The 24,473-nt window shown below is 43.2% G+C and overlaps 2 protein-coding genes across 5 annotated transcripts in view; one reads left to right on the plus strand and one right to left on the minus strand.

Annotated features, from left to right (window-relative positions):
* Window positions 1-8,090, plus strand: part of LOC115099641 (transient receptor potential cation channel subfamily V member 6-like) — a 70,487-nt gene extending 62,397 nt beyond the window's left edge. The window contains exons 13-15 of the mRNA XM_029617372.1: window positions 2,840-3,108; window positions 4,961-5,070; window positions 7,988-8,090. Of these exons, the coding sequence (XP_029473232.1) occupies window positions 2,840-3,108; window positions 4,961-5,070; window positions 7,988-8,087 (479 nt within the window). The 3' untranslated portion in view covers window positions 8,088-8,090. The remainder of the gene's footprint in view (window positions 1-2,839; window positions 3,109-4,960; window positions 5,071-7,987) is intronic.
* Window positions 8,091-8,301: 211 nt separating this feature from the next.
* SERPINI1 (serpin family I member 1) overlaps window positions 8,302-24,473 on the minus strand; it is a 118,746-nt gene continuing 102,574 nt past the window's right edge. For 3 of the 4 annotated variants that reach the window (XM_029615007.1, XM_029615005.1, XM_029615006.1), the window contains 3 exons: window positions 11,298-11,384; window positions 9,735-9,824; window positions 8,302-9,010 (listed from right to left, as the gene is read on the minus strand). In XM_029615007.1, the coding sequence (XP_029470867.1) occupies window positions 8,934-9,010; window positions 9,735-9,824; window positions 11,298-11,384 (254 nt within the window). In that variant the 3' untranslated portion in view covers window positions 8,302-8,933. The remainder of the gene's footprint in view (window positions 9,011-9,734; window positions 9,825-11,297; window positions 11,385-24,473) is intronic. The other variant, XM_029615008.1, reaches the window with a different exon arrangement.

Below are 24,473 nucleotides of genomic sequence, written 5' to 3' on the forward strand. Positions count from 1 at the left end.
CGTACAGGCCTCTTGGGGGATGAAATCATTCACTGCCCGACCAGCTGGGTAAGAGAGGTTGTGTATAAGTCTAAACTTACCTGACTCTTTCTTGGGCACCACTTCCAAATTGATAAAACCATCCTGTCAAAGGAAGGCAGGGGAAAGGGGCCTGCCACCCTGCCGAGACCACTCTCCACCGCTAGCTTCTCCCTCACAACCTTGCCAGAGGACCCTCATAGGGGATGCTGAAGCCATCCTTAAAAGCCTTGTACAGAGTTTACATTGCATTCCTTCTGGGGTAAATGCTAAGACCTGTCACCAACTGCTTTCACCTAACTAGAATCGAGGCTCTAACATAAAGGCTACATGCCTCTACCACCGGGAGCTATCTTTGTACATTTGATGGCAGGGTGACTGGTGGCGCAGGAGTGCAAATCTGTTTGTACTTACAATCCTGCATCATACACCCCCATTTTTGTTATAATGCCAACAAGCTTTGGCAATGGGACTGGACGCCTGACCCCCAACCTTGGGAGCCCCTTTGGGGCGGAGAGGAGCGATTGGTCACTTGAGCCTCCCAGCTGTCATGTGAGTAAACCACAACTTGATATTGTGAGTGCCCCAGGACATAGATGGGGTGCCCACCGTCTTCTCTCTGAACCACTCATCATAGTTCAACCAAGCAAATCCCTCGTATGTAGTGTGAGCACTGACAATGGTGTCTAAGCAGGACCACATTGCCAAGTGCTGTGAGGGGGTCAGCTTGGCCAACTATCGATGCCAGACCTGCAAAGGACCGCACCCAGTTATTAATAGTCCTCGAGACCCACAGGGGCTTCCTGCTGCCTGCACCCCTTGTGCAGCCCTTCCTCCCGTTTGTGCTCATCCATCAGACTAAGTACGTCAACATATTGGCATCAGAGTGAATGTGGGACACCCTGCCAAAGCTTCTTCGTAGTGTTGAGGGCAGGTAGACCGGCAGTAGCAGCTGTGGTGTTCTATGACCCCTCCCGTGTGAACCGAGGAGGATACAGATGAGGAACTCCTGCTGCCTGAGGAGTCAGAGTGGTGGGAGTGCCTCCTACTTTTCCTTTTTGTGCCTCCGCTTGGCAACTTTGTTGCCATCTGCAAGGAGTTGGTCGGCAGCTATCTCCGGTGGTTGATTAGAGGTCTCCCCAGCCCCAACCACAGCAGTAACAATGTTGGACTCGCCTTCAGCAGACACAGGGGCTGCTGACTGGAGCCCAGGGACTGGAGCTGGATCCACATTGGTGGCATTCTGGAGGTCCAGTGAAGTCCAAAGGACTGGCCCTTCCCCATAAATGCTGAAACACAAGCCAGAGCCGGGGCCAGGCATCCCCCCAGGGTGCGAGGGAACTATCGCCGTGTGTTCCTGCAGTGCAGGCAAGCTGCTGCCCTTGGCTTGCGGGCACAGAGCATACCCAGAAGCCCATTGCCCCGTGCGAAGGAGGCGCCCCCAGGTTGCCATTGGGATTGGGCCCCCTGATAGAAACCAGGAGGGCCCGAGTATGGCCACACAGGCCAGGAAGGAGTTACAGCCTCTGTAACTCTCCAAGCTGGTATCTGCACTGAAGGTGCGCTGTATGGAAAGGCAGGATTACTTGCACGGTTGGGCTTCCCCAACCAAATACCAACCTGTTCTCGCAGGGATGAAAGCACCTGGATGGCTGGCTGAGTGGTCCCCACCCCACTGGCTGGAAGGCCGATAGGGAGGACAGAGGGATGTAGCTGCCTTCAGCAGGGTGACTACCCCCAAGAAGCCCCAATCCCACTCCCTCACTGCGCTGCTTTTCATTGGATGGATCAAAGCTGACTGGCGGGTCCCCTAGGGGAAATGGGATCTTTCTTCGGCTCTTGCCTGAAGTGCTTTGTGGCCTCCTGATCCTGTGCCCCCCTCCCCCCAAGGGGTTTTGGATGGCAGTGTACCCGGCGATTCTGCCTGAGGTGGGTCTGCACAGTCAGGATCCCCCCCCCCCCCCGTTGAGTAGGGTGGCAAGCCAGGGCTCTCGGTTTATGACCGCACGGCATGGCTGCAAAATTAAAGGGCTTAAAACGCCCTCTCTCTCTTTTTTTTTTTTTTTTATTTCCAGCAGTCCAGGGAGACTAGAGACTTAGTAGAAGCTGGATTTGAATCCTGGCTTCTCTGCTTCACAGCCAGCTATTGTAAGAACTTCTCAAAAGGAGAAGGCAGTAGTGTGGGGAGCAGTAGCAAAAAGAGATTGAATCCAGGTGTGCTACTCATAAAAAAATCCCCGCCCCGCTGCCCCCGTTCCCTGGGACAGCTCCCGGGCTTCAAATGGCCATCACGGGATGTCCCAACCCCTTCCCCGGGCCCATTCCATCATCGGGGCCATTCCCCTGCCCGGCCCCTCTGCCCTTCTTCCTGGCCTTGCGGCGCTCGGCCACGCATGCCCACACCGCGGAAGTGACATCAGTGTGTCGGCAGCGTCATTGTGCAGCACTGATGCCGCTCCTGCCCGCGCCGCCCCACACCAACGTGAGTGCCGTGATCCTCCTCCCCCCGCCGTTCCAGGCATGGCACGGGGTTAACAGCGGCAGCCATGTACCAGCCTGGCACCATGCCTAAAGCAGGGCTGAGATCTTACAAAATGATCCGATTTCTCACTGCCTTTTCTTGGCCAGCAGAAGCCACACTATTAGCAACAAAGACTGTGATCAATAGAACAAAAAAAAAAACCCCATTTACATTAATAGGTGGTATTTGCTGATTAAAGGCAAAGAAAACAAATGAAATGGTATTCCACGAATACAGAGCATGCTCCTCCACTCACCTTCCAATATCTGTGTGTTCATTGAATTTTTCTTTATATTACAGCCTTTGATGTTCACTTCCAAGCCATGAATGTGACATTGTTTCCATATTTCAGCGACTTTCCAATTACCATCTTTACGCTCTTTCAACTCATGATGGGTTTAACAAATTTGCCAAGCACACCCACAGTCAAAATGCCAACAATTATCATCATCCTGTATCTGGTTTACATGGTTTTTGCTTATATTCTACTTTTGAACCTTGTAATTGCTTTGATGGGCGATACTCACTTCCGGGTGAGCAATGAGCGGAAGATTCTATGGAAAGCACAGGTATGAACAAACATTTGCTTAATCTCTTCTCCATTATAAAATTGACTGATCTGTAACACACACCTTGCCTAATTTTTTTTTTTAAACCCACATTGAACATATCAGATATAAAATGGTATAAATAAATAGCCCTCTGCTTTGATGGCTCACAAGCCAATATAAAATCAGCCATGCATATGCGTGCAGGTCGTGGATTTTATAACATGTGCGCCTATGTTATAAAATTGGCGTGACCATGTGCGTGCGCCAGGAACTGCACGCACACATCCTTTAAAATTTAGTCTTAGTTGTCAATGCATCATAATAGATAAGTTTTCCAAACCCTCTCCTGGAGGCACACCTAACCAGTCACGTTTTTAGATATACATACTGAATATGCCTTAGAGATTTACATACACTGGAGAGGCAGTGTATGCAAATCTAACTCATGTAATCCCAACTGGATAGGTGTGCCTCCAGGAGAGGGCTGGGAAACACTGCAATAGGTTTTTTTCTTTTCAAAGTATCTATACATGCAAATCTTTCCTTTATGGCAATTAAAGATTACTATACATTTGGGTTGCAGATGCAAAGCTTTTATATAGCTACTCTGATCAATTCTGCTTATATTTATTTAAAATAAGCACCTTTTACCAACTTGGTCAAAGTTGAATTATTGCTCAAGACACATAACTTGACATTTTAATTTTCTCCCCTAAACCCAAGGCTTGCATATCTTAAAATGGCAGTGGCTAAAAAAATGTACAAATGTGCTGCATTAAAAAAAAAAAAAAAACCAAACATTCACCTGCAGCAAAATTCTCTTCATGGCTGATACTCATTTAAACCTTGCACACAAATTCCAGACTTTTCTCATTCTTAAATCAGTAGCACTACCAATTTTCTTTTCAATACCAACTTATATGTCCTTAACCCTATTGCTTCTTCAGTCTTACTCATTGCTGCCTTTCCTTTTTCCTCTAAGTGGTGGGGGGTGAGGGGGGAAGATAATGTGTGAATCTCTACAGTAGATTCACCATCCAGTTAAAAAAAAATAGATTTTTCACACTTGTGTTTACTTGGCTCTTTTTTTTTTTTTTTTTTAAAACGGAAAGGCTTCAGTTCCAGTAAAACTAACCACCATTGACATAGCAACATAGTAATGATGGCAGAAAAAGACCAAATGGTCCATCCAGCCTTCCCAGCAAGCTTCCTTAGGAAGCAATTACAACGTCATGCAGGCTACCCACATGTTTCTCTTAAGGGTAGTAACTGCTGCTCCGTGCAGTTATTCCAAGCTTTATGACACTAAAATTTCAGCTAGCAACATTTTTTACTGGGTGATGTGCTTCCTTGAAAATTCAGACAATGCTGCTTGACGTGCTTTGCTTACGAACTTTGCCATAGAAGCAGTCCTGTGCTTTTTCCCCTTATACCTACTTATCAGTAACCCAGGCTGTAGAATTCAGGGCCCTCTTGGTTGTTGTCAGAATCCAATTCCCCTTTTCTCCCTTCCCATCCTTGACTTCCTCGGGCTGGTATATCGGATTTGGATTTTCAACGATCCGGTGTGAAAAAACACAGCATGTCTGAGAAATTCTACACTTTGGCAAATTCCAGCTAGCTGAAGTCAATAAGATAATCTAGTTGAAAATACAATTTTGTAGCTACTCGCACTACTACTACTATAAAAATGTTCCCCTAATCTCTTAATATTACACAGATCCTTCACACACTATTATATACCTGGCGATATTCCTTGCATACAAACTTAGGGCATTGGAAAATGGACTTTTACATACTTAGTATATAAGATAGAGTGGCTGTGAACTCAGAAAACACTGCTTTACTAATAATCATCACTTTACTTAAGATTACTGCAACCATACTGCTGCTGGAGAGGAGAATTCCAAGCTGGCTGTGGCCCAGAACTGGAATACCAGGAGAAATAATAGGCCTGGAGGAAGGGAAATGGTACTTCAGGTAAAAAGTGAAATCTAGTTATCTTATAAGATTAAAATATCCAATTAAATTCTAGACTCTTTCTGCACAAATAGGACTTGCATGCTAAGAAAGAATAAATCAGTGTACCAGATGTTGCATACCCTTTGCTTCACCCACAGCGCCCCACTGCATTATCCTAATATAATTTTTGTACTATTTTGAAGGTTATTCAATTCGGAATTTAACAGTACTTTACACATTATTTAAATTTATTATTTATGGCCGAAATGCACAATAGTGAAAAACAGTGTCAGATTGACCGTATTAAAAGGTAGGTTTTAAGAACCGCGCGTGGGCACCCATATGCGCACGGTTGCCGGCTCGTGCACATTGATGCACTGATTTTATAACGTGCTCGTAAATGCACGCATGTTATAAAATTGCCTACCCATGTGCATGTAAGTGGGGGGGATTTTAGTAGATGCATGTGGCGACGCAATAGGCCTTTTCCCCCAATTCCCTCCCAGTCCGCTCCAGTAAATGAGTGGACATTCTAAACTCCCTAACTAATCTGCCTTCCTTTTACCCAACTAGCTCCAACCCCTAAAAACCCCCTAACTACCCTAGAAAGTTTTGCCTTTAGACTTACCTGCGGTCTACAGCAACAGCAGGTCACGTGGGCTGGTTGGATCCCAGCGCGTGCTTGTGCGAGACTCTGCCTAATGGTGCTGTCCCGGCCAGCCCACGCCCATCCCCGACCCCTTCTTCTAAACCCTTCGCAATGTGCATACCGGGAGATACGCGCGTGGCTGCGGACCTGTGAAAATCTGCGCGGCAAATGCATGGCCCAGCCACGCGTATATCTCCGGGAATCGCCACGCGGAGGGATTTTAAAATTAGCCCCTTTAGCGTACTGCATTTCGTGAGGTGCGTGATGCCTGAGCAACCTTTATTATGGAAAAAGTGGATTGCTGAAAAATTAGTAACAAGCAGGAAAAACAAAGATGTTGCCAGGAGGAATGAACAATTTTGGATGACAGGAGGAAAAAAAGTTCAGAGAGGAACAGTTAATCGTTATAGAGTCAGGGCTGGTATACAGGCATTTCATGCTATTTTGAAACCAGTGAAAACCGAAACCCATATCCAAAGCAGGCTGTGTCTGGCGAATTGGTTACAAAATTGGGTTGAAGAGGACTTCCTTCATTGAGCGCCTTCCAGGGATTTTTTTCATTTGGTCAATTTGAAAACCACATTTTCAAAATGATCGTGTTTGGTCAGAAAATGTGACGAGGTACGTTATTGCTAAATTGTCAGAAACCCTGCTTGTGTTGATCTTTTTGCATGTTCACAGTGGAAAAAAATGTGGGTAATCAGAGAACATGGGGAATCTTGGGATGGTGCCTTTTTGGAATTCAATTTTAGCTGAAAATGTTATCCCATTTTTGAGTGATCCGGAAAATGTTTTGGAAGTAGGTGAAGCTACTTTTGTCCATAATGCACCACACATGCGAGCCAATGCCACACAACATCTGCTTAAAGACAATGGCTTTGACTTTTGGGGTAACAACGTTTGGCCAGAGAACTCTCCAGACTCGAACACTGTCAAAAACATAGGTGCCATTATTAAGGACAAGATGAAGAGTTTAATATTGAAGAAAAGTGGTCAAGAATGTTATTCCACCAAAACTTTGCATTGAAATTTGGAATTGATCATATTACATTTGGAAAATGAAATAGATTTCAAAATTGGTTGCGTTCATACCCCGCTCATTTTAAAACCATTTTGCAAGCAGATGGTAGGCTCACTAATTACCAGTTATGTTTAATTCAGTTTTGAATGCTGACTAAAATGGTATATTGCGGGTTTCTATCAGATCTCTGCTGCAATGGGGGAGGTAAAGGTTATGCAACACCTGGTATAAATTATCTCTGTATGAAAACAAATATCAGGTCTTTATGTTTTAACCAATACTGTAATATAATGGAGGGATTTAATTTTTGCTGATAAGAGTTCTTCAAGTCATATTTTATATATTTACCATAAAGTCAACCAATTATCTTATTTTATAAAATTACTAAACTGTGGTTCTTATATAATCTGAATGCTGTTAAAATGTTTTCCAAAATCTGAGGCAGGCTTGCTTTAACTGAATGCATCTATAGAAAAAGATGGAGAGCTGAAGTGTAACAAAAATGTTAAAAAAAAAAAAATAAATAAATAAAACTCAGACACCCACAGCAGAAGGTTAGAAGCCATAAAACATTTGTATATATTTTTGACCAGCTCACTTTCATCCACACCTGGCCTTCCATCCCAATCAGAGCTCACCCCAACCAATCATTTACACTGGCATTTATGATGAAGAGAAGAGTAGGAAGAAAGAAAGTAGGTGAGGGAGGTTGACCAAGTGGAAATATTTCTGACCCCCAATTGAGGTCAGTGGGCATGGCTGGATTTGAGATGATGACGCACATAAGTAGAGGACTTGCAGCAAGGCATTCCCTCCTTCTCCTCTTTCCTGGAAATCAGAGAACAGCCGTGGGAGCCTCAGTTTTTGAGTACCTTCAGAATTTGGCATCCAAGGCACGTGTCTGTTACCTAAATCCAGTGCTGTGTAGGATCTTCTCTCCAGATAGTGGCTTATAGAAGAAGAAAACTGGCTCTATTAGTGACCATCCTCAGGAAGAGTCCGGGGATGTGTGCATCCTGAATCCTACCACTAGGCAGAAATGTTGGGTGAAGGCCAGAATTCCCTTTGCAGAACCATCCCTACTTGTGGCCATGAGCAAATGCTGCACCCAGGAATCCAACCCAGATCTCCCCTATGGGCTGGACCACACAGCCTTATTTCATTTTTAATTATTTTTTATTTATTGAAATATTTTGAACACAAAAAAATTCTTTAATGGAAATTTTATTTTATTTTTTTTTTATTTCTGGTCTATTCTTCTGCAGGGTGGAAGAAAGAAATGACCCTCTCTCAAAGAAGAAACAAAAGCCAGGCTTGGATAATGCCAATACTGCGGACGGCATTTCCAAAAGACAAATGTGCTAATGATTTACCAGCTCAGATAACTGTGTTTTAATGTTAGAGTGATAAACTTGCTTACTTAGGTGAACTTAATTCATCTGTTTAACTGCACGTTTAACTCAAAGCTGAATTTCTGGTTTCTACCAAGTGGTGAGTTTGCATTGCTGGTAGCAGGTATTACAGCATATCACTGACGTAAAAGATAGGGCAGCTCAACACACAATCTCACAGAATAGGATCCATCATCAGTATCAAACTTTATTATTAAAGTAAAGTACAAGTTTTCACATTCCTGTACACAGGGTACAATGTGCTCTTCAGAGAAGAAGTGCTGCTAATTTTCTATTACATCGGTTGAAATTCATCTGGGAAACGTGCAGCTGTTTTCTCATACACAAGACCAATGACAACATGCCAACATCATCATCAGACACAGTCAAGGACTGAACACAGACTGTCTATTAGACTAGTAATTTAAACACACATTTGAAAAGCACATTGTTCTACAGGGAAAAAGAAAAAAATCACCATTGGGGTAAAGTTGACGACTATTCTGGTAGTGCTCAGTGTCTGCATATGAAGAGCAGTCAGTGCAGTACTTGTCAAATATTTTTTAATACTGATAATACTGTTAAGGAAAAGAGCTTTTCACACGTACCATAATTTGATTTTGAAATTTGGCAAACAATCACAATAGCAACAATGCGAATATTGGAATACTGACAGCTTTACTCCACAACACAAATACTGACTTCCTGCTTGAAATGTAATCAGAAGAGATATTAAACAGTATCATACATTGCAAACCTGCAAACATTAAAGGGTATCACTTGCAAACAGTGTGCTTCCTCTTGGACTCTTGTTTTCTAACTAAAGTGCTTCAAAATCATGGCCACTAGAGTTCAGTGCTTCTGGGTGCATGACTCTTCCCATAAACAAAAGGCAACCTTGAAGGAAATAAAAGGAACATATTTTTTAAAAATGTGTCCTTGAAGTGTTTAATGCTTTTCACATTTTTCATAGTACGCAAATGCTGAAGGAAAGTAAAACCTCAATGGGCCCTAACCTGAAATCTCTAAATTAAAGTAAACTGGACATTTAAAATTGTACAATCCTTAAGATTGCTTCATCCCTCCTTCTTTCACTGTAAGTACTAGATTGACTGTATTTAATGTTTTCCATTGGCCATTCCTATGTGGCCTAAAATTATTCCAAAATAGTATTTTTTTTCTTATTTATTCCAGGTATTTAAGATAGAGATTCTTCTCCAGGGATACATAACAGCATAAAATAAGCCTCACCTTATTGTTAATGTGTATAGATTACTAATAGTTCGTTTTAGAAGCTATACACTTTGAGTAATTATTTTATCTGATCAGGCACTGCTGCAGGGGCAATAGCTTTTTGTGACCAGAACTGTCAAAGGCAGGTTTAATCCTCAGCCAAAATTATGTAAGGAAGGAAAATGCTGGAAAAAGATAACTGGTTGATAATGCTCACAGTACCTGAATATAATGCATTTTGAAGAGTGGAACAAATTAAAACATTAAGGAATTCTGTCACTAAAATCCTTGCAACTCTGTGTGGATCATGAAAAGAGGATGCTTTGCCACACTGGTAGGGGAGACAATGTGAAAAAATGCACTGCCACCAAAAGGCAAAAGTACTCACCTGTTTTTCTGTTCCTGATCAGAAAGAAGAAGGGGTGGTCGATAATAACTTGTGGGTACAGCACTGCCATCCTACTGATAGCTATCATTCCTATAGATCAGCAACAAAACCAAAAACACACCATATTACCTAACGCATTGCCTTTATCTGCCACCATTTAGAATGTAAACAGGAGTAACTTCAGGACAAAAAGCTGAATGCTTGGCAGCGAGATGACCCCCAAAAACCCCACAATTTAATCTAAACTGAAACAATGTCACTGTAAGCAAGATAACTCTGTAGTGGGAGTAAAATGTTCAAGAGCAAGAGCTGCAGATAAACTATGAAGCTGATTCCCCAACCAACTAGTAGAGTGAGTATTCGCGTACATAAATTGCAAAGCCCAGTATTCCCCGCTAGAAGTTTTAGGTGTTCTATTTATTCATATTGTTTATGTACATAAATGTTTTACACACACAAGAAAATCAAAATTAACAGGACTCTCTCAAGACCATGTCTGAAAAGTGCTTGTTTTGGACTCCACAGTAACTAGATGCTGCCCTTGTTCATGAAAAGAAACTAGGTTATCCACAATGAACATGCAAGAGATATTTGCATACAATGGAGGCAGCGCATATGAACAATATGAATATGTTTTTTTGCAGATTATTTCTACCCTGTTCGCCGAGTTATCCAGGTTACTTCTACCATGTTTATTGTAAAACAAGACTTTGTCTCTGTTATTTTTTTGCTGGCTGTAATGTAAACCGAAGTGATAATTAACTTTGTTAGTTGAACTCCGGTATATAAAAGTTATAAATAAATAAATATAAATATACCTCATGTATATTCATTGTGGATATCCTGAAAACCAGACCTGTTTGTGGCATTCTCGAAGCAGAGTAGCCCACCCTTGTGCCAAGCGATCTTAGACAATTTTGTACCAAATGCAAAAGCTAAGCCTTATCTGGTATGCTGAAGCAGTCATTAAAGAAAACCTATTCTGTAAACACTAGTTTCTCAATGTCATCCTACTGGGTGGGGGGCAGAGGGCAGGGGGGTGGTAAAGCAAATTCCTTAATTCAGTGGTTCTCAATGCAATCCTCTGAAGATACCTAATCAGTCAAGATTTCAGGATGAATATACATTACATTTGCATGCACTGCTGCCATTTGTATGCCAATCTCATACGTCTTCATTGTGGGTATCCTGAAAATCTGAACAGCTGGGTTTGTACCACTATTAAATTAAATAGCTGGTATGTGTTAGTGGCGATGCAAGAAAATGGGAAAATTTGTAACCTACATCATTCATAGGAACGGAATAAAAAAAAAAAAAAATCTTCACAAACCATGTGTACTATTCCTTCAAACAAAATTTCAAAACAGACTGCCAACTTGCCCAAACTGTTTGCCCTGGCTTTGCACGGGATGCATGTTGTTCCACAAAACTGCCCAATGCCAGATCACACATCCTGGTACAAATCGAGCTTTGATGTTCAACTCTACTTAGTTTTTATTTTTGAAAAAAAACCCGAACATTAATTAGTTCACTATTTAGTATTTCAGAAATCATGTACTGTACCAGAGGCTGCAGCAGCTTCTGACCCTTCCTCATTAACTTCTAGAAAGGCCTTGTGAAACGCCTCGGAAAGGTAAATCTCTTGATCTGCTACACAAAACAAAAGATAAAATGTAAGTGGGTGCATCATATAAGCTTAGACAATTCAATGTGCATTACTTAAATCTACATTGTAAAACGTTTGCCAAAATGAAACAACAAAAAAAACAAACAATTGGGCTTGATCCAATCTCAGCATTTACACATCTGCTGTGCAGAAGGAATTTGAGCTTTGCCGATAAGAAGAAGTGACTAATCAGAATGTTTTCCAGAGAACAGACTAGCTCCATCTGAGAGATGTGTGTCAGCTAGGATTGTTAGATATTTATGGATCCAAAATTCTAAGCATGTTTTCCTTTCTTCTGTGACTTGTTTCTTACCTTTCATTTGTTCTACTTTAGGTTTCTAGTTCAGATTTGATACAATCAATTAGCTTTCCCCTTGCTGCCATTAGTCACCAATCTGGATAAATCTGGCTGCCAATTTAATAGATCGATGGGCTTTCATAGGGTTTAAATGTGTTGCAACTGGATAAAAAGATTTCCATTAATCTTAAATACTTTATTTGCAGCGAAGAGAGACATTGAAATTAAAGGAAAAAAAGAGGGTCTGTTGATAGAATACCACTACAGTTCTGTATGTTTCTTTGAAAAGGGTCGTTTTAATTCAGACCTGTTAGTTCTCATTTTTACAATGACAATACAGGAACTGTTAATTATCAGTCTACTCATTTAGGCCTACATTCATCATTTTGCTATAATTTTCGCATGAATAGCACCCGCGAAAAAAAAAGGGACGTGGTTAGGGTAATTTTTTAGTTACCGCAACACGCACTATTTTTAGCACTTCGCATAGATATTTACCGCAATGCATGTATATTTGTCGCACTCATGCTATTTTCACTTCACAAGCTGAGAAGTGCCCATACAGGCATTTCTATGTTTTGTGCTGGGCTGCACGCCTGGCGAATGAGCCTCTTTTCTAAGGCTCTCATATTTGTCATTTATTTATATCACTGTAGGAGGGTCAACGAGTAACTAGAGTCACCTCTAGTTACTCGTTGACACATCAGAGAATGCATCAAGCTAGGGCAAAAGTACATTGTATAATTCTCATATTTGGGTACCTTTCCTCATTCCAAATCACATCAAATGTTCACTGATGTGTACTGTGCTGTTCGTACCTCTGACTGTGCAAGTAAAACTGGCCCCCAAACCCTAGACCAACACCCAAACCTCACCTCGAGTTACTAGTTGACCCTCCTACAGTGATATAAATAAATGACAAATATGTTTGCCACCCAGAGGCTCTCTCTCTTCTCCCTGAAACAAGATTAGTGATAAATATCGCAAATCCTGGTTCAGGCACATTGCACAGCTTAATGCCAGGAAAAAAGATGAGTTATTTCTGGCATTAAAATGTGCGATAACTTGCGTTATGCTATCACACACAACGTTAAACACCCCTCGTTTTCGTAAACCCCACCCAAACTCCTCCGCTTTGACTACATTTTCAAAATTTGCATATGCATCGCAAGATGTGAAAAATAACATTTTGATGGATGACCCTGTAAATTTGCTTTGAGGTTGTTGGTATCATGTGTTTAGTCACCACTAAACAATAGCTAAATAGCACCAGCTATACATCATATACCAGACTTAAGCTTCGTTTTGTGGTAGTTCTCACGTTTAGACATCATTCTTTTTTGAACACCAGATCATGAGGTTCCAAGAGACTGTCTAAATGTTAAAACTGAGGATTTTATTTCATTTCTGTATTTTAGAAAGGCTCAGAAGAGGATAAGAATGTCTCACTATTTTAAACATATCTCCTTGACCTTTAGTAGATCAACACATTTTTTTTGGCATTAAAATGAAGGGCTTAAAACAAAAAATAAAAATGTCATTTTTCAGAAAATGTTATAACTTTTTATAACCAATTTATTAATGACTGCTAATCTTGATTCATCATCTCTATTATATTTTGTTGTATTTTTGTACATACACTACATGTGATTACAGCATTTTGGGATATACTTGTATGAACAAAACTACAGAAAAGCAAACACTATTGTATAAAAATTTACTATAAAACCAGAATAATCTTGCTACATCTTGACAAGAATATGTTAAAAAAGCCTTCATTTTGGTTCAACTGTATGGCATTTATTTTCATATGGCCCAGTGGAATATGGAAAATCTAATTTAATAATTTCATTACAAAATATTTTGTGGTTAGATAATACTTCCTTCTTAACTTTGGCTCCAAGAGAAGGATATTTCAGCGTTATCTATTTTGCATTTGTTCAAGTCACAAAATTATAAACCATGGCAGTGCCTGATCATGAATGGAACAAGACTGGAAAACTCTTAAGAGTGAGGTACATTTAAAGAGGTGTGAGGGGCAGGGCTGACGTAAGAGGTGGACAAGCTGTGCAACTGCCCGGGGCATCAAGCTGGGGGTGAGAGGGCGCCAAGACAAGGTTTGGTCAGTCATCACCTGACCGAACCATGCAGAGCTCTACAGATACAGAGCACCATGTGGTTCAAACAACCAATGAGTGAACCATATGGCTGCAGAAAGAGGGGAGCCGGCGCTGTGACAAGAACAGCAACTGGATTTGAAGTGCTGGGCTGGGGTTCAAAGGGGAGAGAGAGAGCAGAGACTCTTCTCTGGAGTAAGCTCAGTCTCCGTCATGCCATTAGATGGGACCTCCACCACCCCCTGGGGGCATTGTTGTGCTTGGCGTCAATCCTAGGCATGAAAGGCTTGAAAAGTATTTGTCCACGAGTCTTGTTTGTAAAAGCACGCAATGAAAACTACTAAATATTAAAAGAAAATAATAAAAGTTTGTGCAAAAAAATCTTAGTGGTTCCAATTCAAAACTTCTAACTGGCTTACAAAGACTCTGTTGCCAGTTTTCGAGTTTAGTCCAATTTAGAATAAGAACACAAATGCCGTGCTGGGTCAAAGCAAGGTCTATCGAACCCAGCATCCTGTCGCTGAAGGTGGCCGATCCAGGTGGCAAGTACCTGGCATCCCATAAAGTAGATCTAATCCCTGTTACTCACTCCCAGGATTAGCCATAGCTTTCTTTAGTCTGCCAGCCTAGTAACATGTTATGGACTTTCCCTTTAGGAACTGATCCAAATCTCTTTTAATCGCCTTGATAATGTCTTCTGATTATAGATTCCATGCCATGATAGTGCACAGAGTGAAAAAGTACTTTCTATGATTGTTTTTGAATCTGCTGATTATTTCGTGCACTGTCCCCTTGTTTAAATATTATTTGAAAGAGTTAAATAAACATTCTTTAGCCATTCCACCCCACTCATGATTTTATACATTTTTATGTCGTCTGCTCTCAGCTGTCTGGTTTCCAAGCTGAAGAGCCCTAACCTGTGTAACCTCTTATCATAGGAGAAGTGTTCCATCCCCTGTATCATTTCACAGAGCTCTTCTGCTATGTTTTTCTTGATATGGGGTAACCAGAACTGCACACAATACTGAAGGCTGAAGAGGTTAGGACTTTTCAGCTTGGAGAAGAGACGGCTGAGGGGGGATATGATAGAGGTGTTTAAAATCATGAGAGGTCTAGAACGGGTAGATGTGAATCTGTTATTTACTCTTTCGGATAATAGAAAGACTAGGGGGCACTCCATGAAGTTAGCATGGGGCACATTTAAAACTAATCGGAGAAAGTTCTTTTTTACTCAATGCACAATTAAACTCTGGAATTTGTTGCCAGAGGATGTGGTTAGTGCAGTTAGTATAGCTGTGTTTAAAAAAGGATTGGATAAGTTCTTGGAGGAGAAGTCCATTACCTGCTATTAATTAAGCTGACTTAGAAAATAGCCATTGCTATTACTAGCAATAGTAACATGGAATAGACTTAGTTTTTGGGTACTTGCCAGGTTCTTTTGGTCTGGATTGGCCACTGTTGGAAACAGGATGCTGGGCTTGATGGACCCTTGGTCTGACCCAGTATGGCATGTTCTTATGTTCTTATCTCTAAAGACCGAAGCAAAGAATTCATCCAATTGTTCTATTTCCTTGTTCTCTCTGAGCATCTTTTTTGCCCCTCAGCCCAACCGACTTCCTCACAGATTTTATGCTTTGAATGTATGTGAAAACATTTTTTTTAACAGCATTTATGAATGTTTCCAAACCAAGAAGGATTTGGCCAAAGCACTTCACATAGAATTACAACACAAACACTGAATCACAATATAGTTAAAACTAAAAACAAACAATTTCAACAACTATCAATGGCTGAGCATCCTCCTTCCTCACCTATCATTCTCCTGGGACATCAAAAGAGTTTTTGCCTCACTGGCAAGCTTTTTCTCAAAGTCTCTTGGCCTGTTCAGCTACTGTTTTATAGATCATTTATCACTGCTTATTGTCTATGTCTATTTTCATCCTTGGTCTGAATTCCATTTTTTGAACAATGCCCTTTTAGCTTTAACTGCCTCCTTTACTTCACCATTAAACCACACCGGCAGTCATTTTGGCTTCCTTCAATCCGTTTTAATGCATGCAATACATTTTATCTAGGCTTCCAAAATGGTATTTTTAAATCATATCCCTGCCTCGTGGAAACTTAACCTCTCAACAGCTCCTTTTAGTTTTTGTTTCCCTAATTCTATCAGTCTCCCATTTTAAAGTTGTATGTTCCTATAGTAGTTTTACTTAATGTCCTCCTCTCCAGTGATACTGTCAAATTTGATTGTATTATGATTGCTATTGCTTAGTGACCCTACCACTGTAACTCCTTGCACCACATGGTGCGTTCCTCTGAGGGCCAGATCTAAAGTAGCTGCTCCTCCATCTATTCTAGGACCAGCTACTCCATGAAGCAGTCATCTCCTGATAAGACACTGACCCAGTCAGTACTGGGGGTAATTGAAATCTCTCATTATTATTATACTGCCAAATTTATTTACTTTTTAAAAAAATTTCAGCTAGCATTTCATAGTCCATTTATTCATTTTGGCCAGGTATACACCAATTGCTAGACATGATTCCACAGTGCATTTTGTCTCCTGCAGGATTTTTAGCATGCTTAACTCTAGCCTTACACTAATTGGATCTGCCCTATCATGTCAATATAATTTATACCCTAGTATCACAGTGTCCCAGTTATTCTCTTTTCTCCTTGTTTCTGAAATGCCTATAATGTATTCTCATATAAGGTTATACATTCTAACTCACCAATCTTACTATTCAGACTTCTGGTATTCACATACAGACATTTTAAAAGTATGTTTTTATTTGTTCTTTCATTTCTCTTTCTATTCACAACCAGTTTATTAGCAAATGGTACAGGCCATTTAGAGTTCTTTACCTCTGGATGCTCTATCTACATCTGTCTAGGCTACGTCAGCCTTAATCACCCCCTCTCTACTGGGATATTCTAACTTCCCTCTTTTGCAAGTATCGTTGAAAGATACATCTCTCTGAACAATGAGGGGTAGATTTTCAGACGAGCGCGAACAGCCTACTTTTGTTTGCGCTCCAGGCGCAAACAAAAGTACGCTGGATTTTAGTAGATACGCGCGTAGTCGCGCGTATCTACTAAAATCCTGGATCGGCGCGCGCAAGGCTATCGATTTTGTATAGCCTGCGCGCGCCGAGCCGCGCTGCCTCCCCCCGTTCCCTCCAAGGCCGCTCCGAAATCGGAGCGGCCTTGGAGGGAACTTTCCTTTGCCCTCCCCTCACCTTCCCCTCCCTTCCCCTACCTAACCCACCCGCCCGGCCCTGTCTACACCCCCCCCCTTACCTTTGTCGGGGGATTTACGCCTCCCGGAGGGAGACGTAAATCCCCGCGCGCCAGCGGGCCTGCTGCGCGCCGGGCCGCGACCTGGGGGCGGGTACGGAGGGCGCGGCCACGCCCCCGGGCCGTAGCCACGCCCCGTACCCGCCCCCAAAACGCTGCCGACACGCCCCCGGAACGCCGCGACGACCGGGCCCGCCCCCCGACACGCCCCCGACACGCCCCCCTCCGAGAACCCCGGGACTTACGCGAGTCCCGGGGCTCTGCGCGCGCCGGGAGGCCTATGTAAAATAGGCTTCCCGGCGCGCAGGGCCCTGCTCGCCTAAATCCGCCCGGTTTTGGGCGGATTTAGGCGAGCAGGGCTCTGAAAATGTACCCCTGAGCTTCTCAGCAACTGTTTGCCTCCCCCCATAGTCTAGTTTAAAAGCTGATCCATCTCCTTTTTAAATGTTAGTGATAGCATCCTAGTTCCACACTGATTAAAATGGAGCCCATCCTCTACTGGACACTGGAACTCAGCCTGCCTAAGGTCCTGCACATGGAATGGGGAGCATTCCTGAGAATGCAACTCTGGAGGTTCTGGATGTCAGTCTGCTACCCAAGAGCCTACATTTATCCTCTAGAACCTATGTCATTGGTACCCACATGTACCATGACAATCAGCTTTTTCCTAGCACTCCCTAAAATCTTATCCGGGTGGCGCTTAAGGTACACTACCCTTCACACTAGGCAGATAAGTTAAGTGATCCTCACACCCATCAGCCACCCGGCTATCTACATTCCTAATGAATACATCACCAACTGCAATGGTTGTCCTAACGCTTTCCTCCTGGGCACATGTCCCTGGATACACATACTTGGTGCACGAGCATAAAGCATCACCTGGAAACCATGTCCTAGCTACAGGATCACTTCCTGCTACACTCAAGTTGATGGTGACCTGTCAGATGACCTTGCTCCTCCAAAGCAGCACAAGGATTGCTTGAATGGATTTGGGACCACTTTATTATGTCCCTGAAGGTCACCTCTATATACCCTTGTCTGTCTCAGCAATTCCAGGTCTGCCACTCATGTCCAGAGATATGACTCATTCACTGAGAGGCAGGAGCTCTTCGTATTGAGTGCATACACACAACCTGACCTTTTCAGATCGTGAGTAACATTTGCAAACCCAGAATTCTAATACTTACAAAGAAATACTAACCTTTACTAGTTCACAAAATAAATCGAAGTCTATTTTCCCTAATCATACACAAATTCTTTAGACTTGCAAACAGATACTAGCCTTAAAAACTTATACATAGAAACATAGAAATGACAGCAGAAGACGACCAATAGGCCCATCCAGTCTGCCCAGCAAGCTTTCACACTTATTTTCTCATACTTATCTGTTACTCCGACCGCTGAGTTCAGGGCCCTTATTGGTAACTTTTTGATTCTAATTTCCTTCCACCCCTGCCACTGATGCAGAGAGCAGTGCTGGAGCTGCATCAAAGTGAAGTATAAGGCTTAAAGTTTGAGGGTAGTAACCGTCATATCGAGCAAGTTACCCCAATGTTTGTATACTCATACTGCTCAGATCAATGCCTTGTTAGATGTTGTCTGGATCTAAATCCTATTTCTTCATTCTCCCTGCCGCTGAAACAGTGAGCTGTACTGGATATGCTTTTCAAGTGAAGTAACAGGCTTAATTGGTTCGGGGTAGTAACCGCTGCAACAAGCAAGCTACTCCCACACTTATTTGTTTACCCAGACTGTGCAATTCAGTCCTTGTTTGTTGTTGTCTTCATTACCCCATAATGTGCACAGTCAGTAAAAGTTTAACTGTTTGTGCTCTCTCTCAATTCAACTTACCCCCAAGCTGATGAAGGTTCTGCATCAGCAGACCAAAATAAATTTTATTCTGGAATATGTAACCTTGAACACTTAAAGGTGAATTTTCAGAAGAGTTGCGCACATAAAAATCAGCATATATGTGCATAAATAGCATATACTATTTTAAACTTCAAAATACACATGTAAAGGTATGCGAGTAAATATGAGCACATTAAAAAGGAGAGGGCCAGAGGCGTTCCAGGGCAGGGCCAACATTTACCTAAGTTGCTATTTTATAAGCAATTTACACATATAAATTGGCAACTTACTCACTTATATTTATACTTGCTCTATATCAGGAGTAATAGTAAAAGTCTTAAAAGTGAAATACTGACTGGTGGGGGTGGGGTGTCTGGGTGAAATGGGGGGAGGTTGAAGAGCCAGAAGGGTCTTGACCTAAAAAACGGACTGGGTAAGCTGGTAGACTAATTGATAAAACTGGTATTTTCATTACCATGTGCATGTTAGAAACTCTCTCAATGTACTGTGCATGCATAAAAGCTGACTTACATTGAGTAAGTGTGTGTAAATTATGCAGGTAAAAATTTCCACACGTGTATTTTTAAAGTTGAAGCAAAAATACACGAGTTTAGCAGTTGTACTCTATTTATCAGGATACATTCTGATTTACCCAGCTAAATCTTGAAATCAGCACTTAACTGCACAAGTTTCAAATTAGCTGGACAAATTCTGATGTATCCAGCTAAGTAGCCACTACTTAGCTGGATAAGTCTTAAAATACAACTTATCCAGCTAAGTCAGATAGCTGAATAGGTAGCGCTGTTTAGACTTATCCAGCTATCTCACTTAGCCAGATAAATCAGAGATTGTCCGGATAAGAAAAATAATGGATTTCCATGTACATGTATGCGTACTTTATAACCTGTGTACACCGTATAGGCACAGGCTATAAAATACTTGAGTAGAATTGCGCACACCCATATACATGCATATATAGGCAGGAATGCACATGTTTTAAGGTTTCCTCCCTATATGGCAAATACATAAAACAATATAGCCGCATTTACAAAAATTAAGTATGACTCATTTTTCTAAATTTGTAATTTTTGCAAGTTTAACCTTACTCAAACACTTCTGTTAAAAAAAAAAAAAAGAAAAAAAAAAGGGAATGGGCATGTTGCTCATCTACCACTTCTGCATATTTTTCAGATACATTTCTAAGGGGGGTCATTTATCAAATTGCGTTAATGCCGTAACGCATGCGATAAGGCCCTATCGCACATGATAATGCCGTAACACATGCGATAAATACCGCATCGCAAAATGCATATGCAAATTCATAATTAGTCATCAAGTGGGAGGAGTTTGGGCAGGGGTTAATGAAATTAGGGTGTGCTAGTGCTGCATGCGTTAGACTATCGCATATTATTGTGGGATTTTTTTGTGGGAAATAACTACACTTTTTCTTTTGGGTGGTACACCGAAAAAAGTATTTATCACAGATCACGCTATTATCACGGCAAATATTGCATACGATAAAAACTGTAATGATCATAGACACCTTCCAGGCCCAATAAAACCACTGTTGTTACCCAGTCTACCTTCCTAAAGCCATATTGTTTATGGCAATCATGTTTTTCGTGGCATACTCGATGCATCAGCAACGTGCCCCATGCTAACTTCATGGAGTGCCCCCTAGTCTTTCTATTATCCGAAAGAGTAAATAACTGATTCACATCTACCCATTCTAGATTGTCCGTCATCAGCCACCACGTGAGACTGTCCTGCGCCGCCGTTGTAAGCGGTAGAGGAAGAAGGAACAGCTCGGACACTGGGTTCCATCGGGATAGCAATGTGTACTGCAAGGGCCGCATATGAGCAAAGGCCCAAGGCACCAGCTCCAAAGTTGAAATCATGGATCTGAGCACTTGTAGATAATCCCGGACCCTGGGAGTACCCTTGAGTAACAAGCTCCTCACCTGGCCTTGTAACTTGGATATGTGTTCCATGGTAAGAAAACTCGCCCCTGCTGAGTGTCAAACAGAGCTCCCAAATATTCCAAGGATTGAGAGGGTACGAGTCTGCTCTTTGAGAGGTTGACCATCCAGTCCAACGACTGAAGAACCTGTAGCACTCTGTGGATCACGTCCCTGGCCAGCGACTGATTTCGCCTGAATCAGCCAGTCGTCCAAGTATGGATGAACCAGAAGACCATCCCTTTGGAAGTGAGTCACCACCACCACCACCACCAACACCTTGGTGAAGGTCCTGGGCGCGGTCGCCAGACCAAATGGTAGAGCCCGAAACTGAAATGCTGTCCCAGAACGCAGAACCGAAGAAACCTTTGGTGATCTGGATGGATGCCTATGTGAAGGTAAGCTTCCATAAGATCAGTGATGCTAGAAATTCTCCCTTTCGTACTGAAGCGATGACAGACCGCAGGATTTCCATGCGAAAGTGAGGAACCTTTAGACACTTGTTTATACTTTTGAGGTCTAGAATGGGCTGAAAGGATCCCTCTTTCTTTGGTACTACGAAGTAAATGGAGTAGCGCCCTTTTCTTTGTGCCTCTGGAGAAACTGGGACGATGGCCCGTAACTGTAGAAGCCGCTGCAATGTCTCTTGCACCGCTGTTCGCTTTGTGGCATACTCGCAGAAGGAGACTAGGAACCGATCTCAGGGCAGTCGTGTAAAATCTAAAGCGTAGCCTTAATTTATCACAGACAGCACCCACTGGTCTGTAGTCACCTTGGTCCACTCCTCAAAAAACAGGGACAACCTGCCCCCTACTGCTGGGACCGAGGAGTGGACCCGCACCCCTTCATTGGGAAGACTTGGGCCCTGGAGAAGGCTGAGCCGACCCGGGTATGCCGAATCTTCGGCCCCGAAACGGCTGGGACTGGACGAAAGGAAGAGCTGGGCGCCTTTGCTGGACGATACCTTCGATTCCCTCAGAATCTGGCCCAAGATGAGATGGAACTCCGAGAACGAGGCCTATCCTCCGGTAAACGGTGAACCTTATTTTCTCCCAGGCACTGAATCATATCCTCCAAAATCTTTCCAAAGAGCAGTTTGCCCTTAAAAGGTAGAGATCCCAGCTGCGCTTTAGACGAAACGTCCGCCGACCAGTGTCTCAACCACAAAAGCCTGTGGGCAGATACCGCCGACACCATGGATCTTGCCGACGTCCGCAAGAGGTCGTGAAAAGTGTCCGTGCAGTAAGGCACCAAGGATTCTAGCTGGCTCGCCTGGGCAGCCTCCTCCGCAGAGAAGCCTGCATTGACCTGTAACTGCTGTACCCAGCGAAGACTCGCTCTCAGTGCAAAATTACTGCATATAGCCGCTCGAACTCCCATGGCTGAGACCTCAAAAATCCTTTTGAGTTGTACCTCCAACTTCCTGTCTTGTAGGTCCTTAAGCGCTGTCGCCCCTGTGACCGGAATCGTGGTTTCTTGGTCACTGCCGAAACCGCCGTGTCTACCTTAGGGACATGCAACATTTCTAAAGCCTCCTCTGGCAGAGGATACAGCTTATCCATGGCCTTACTGACTTTCAATTCGAGGTTTGGGGTATCCCATTCCTGGACTAATAGATCCATGGCCGAGAAGAACGGAAAAGCGGTGGCAGGACCTCTTAGGCCCAGCAACACAGGATCCATCTTCCCGAGCTTGGAATCCTCTGGAGGGCTGTCTATACCCTGCTCCGTTAAAATAGCTAGGATAAGTGGAAGCAGCTCCTCTTTACGAAAGAGGCGTACCACCTTAGGGTCATCACCCTCTGTGACCTGCGAGCCCCTCGCCGCCAGTTGTGGATCCAGATCCCCCTCATCTGCACCATGTGGAATATGGGGCTGAGCATCTGGATCTGAATCCTGCATAGAGGAATCAGTACCCCCCTGTGGATCCCCCGGGCAGAGGGGACGCTTAGCCTTGACAAAACCAGCACCCTTATGAACTGTTGCCCGCTTGTGATTATGGGACTTAATCCACAAAGAGGCAAGCTTTCCCCCTTCCTGCATTTTCCCTGCTTTTTTTTGCCTTAAATGCTTTATGCAAAAACACAATGAAGGAGGAAACATAGAAACATAGAAATGACGGCAGAAGAAGACCAAACGGCCCATCCAGTCTGCCCAGCAAGCTTCACACCTCCTTTTTTTCTCTCTCATACTTATCTTTTACTCCTGGCTCCTAGTAACCTTTTGATTCCATTTCCCTTCCACCCCCACCATTAATGAGGGAGCAGTGCTGGAAGTGCCTCCAAGCGAAATATCTAGCTTAGTTAGGGGTAGTAGCCCCTGTAATAAGCAAGCCTCACCCATGCTTATTTGTTTACCCAGACTAAACAATTCAGACCTTGTTGGTTGTTGTCCGTACACAGATCTACCTTTCCCCATTCCCCCCTGCCGTTGAAGCAGAGAGTTATGCTGGATATGCATTGAAAGTGAAGTATCTGACTTTCTCCCCTGCCGTTGAAGCAGAGAGCTATGCTGGAATCGGAGGAGGAATCAGAAGCCCCCTCAGGTCTGTCCTCCGTGTCGGGGGAGGCAGGCTGCACAGATTCCCTATCTTCGGGAAGCCTCGCCTGAGGAGGAGGAAAACCCACCTCCCCCATGGCGGACTGAGTAGCAGCACGAAACGTGTGTAAGATGGCTCCGTTCCTGTGCTTAACTGAAAAGGATCTGGTGCAGGCTAAGCATCCCCTGCTGCTACTGCAGAGACTCCTACCTTTTTTTGATTTTCCTGCTCCAGAAAACCCCTCTCCCCCCCCCCCCCCAGCAAACACTTGGAACACAAACCTGTGCAGGCCAAGCCGCACGCGCAACACACGGCCCACCGCGACGTCAGAGAAACCAGTAATGCACACCACACCGAAAAAAAGTTGAAAAATCAGCTTCCCCCCCCCCCCCCCCCCGACAAAAACATGGCAAAAATCCCCCCTGCGATGAGAGGGAGAGGCGGCCCGACAAAGTGAAAGTAAAAAACGGAGGGTTTTGTTTTGTTTTTTTACAATTTAGACTTGCCTGAAGTGGTCCACGGTGCTGATCTGGCCTGGGTGGAGTGAGCCGGGCTCCCAGGTATCGCACCCACGCTGCCCAAATTGAAACAATAGGGTCCTCAACCCTCGTTGGCAGCTGCCTCAAACCAGCAGGGGATGGCCCTCTCAGAGCCTGCCGACCCTCTGGGAGGCTGAGCACAAGAAATTGCTGAATCAATACTTTTTTTTTTTTTTCATTAAAGAAACAGTCCTCTAATACAGACCAGAGAAAAAACCAACTAACTAAATCTGACTATCTCAGAAAATTAATATCCTGACTAGACTGTAGGTTTTGCACCTCCACCATCTGCTTGGAGACAGAGTAATACTGCTGGACTGTAGGTAGCACTCTCCTATATAAGGCGGAGCTTTGTTTTAAAAACATCTCTGATCCGGGTACATGCAGGGAACTGCTGTACAATCTAGGGGACAGGGTCTGCATTGCATTTTAGGCGCTTCACTTGTACACTAACCTAACTTTCCCTTCCACACGG

This window comes from Rhinatrema bivittatum, chromosome 9 (genome assembly GCF_901001135.1).
Source record: "Rhinatrema bivittatum chromosome 9, aRhiBiv1.1, whole genome shotgun sequence".
Taxonomy (NCBI): Eukaryota; Metazoa; Chordata; class Amphibia; order Gymnophiona; family Rhinatrematidae; genus Rhinatrema; species Rhinatrema bivittatum.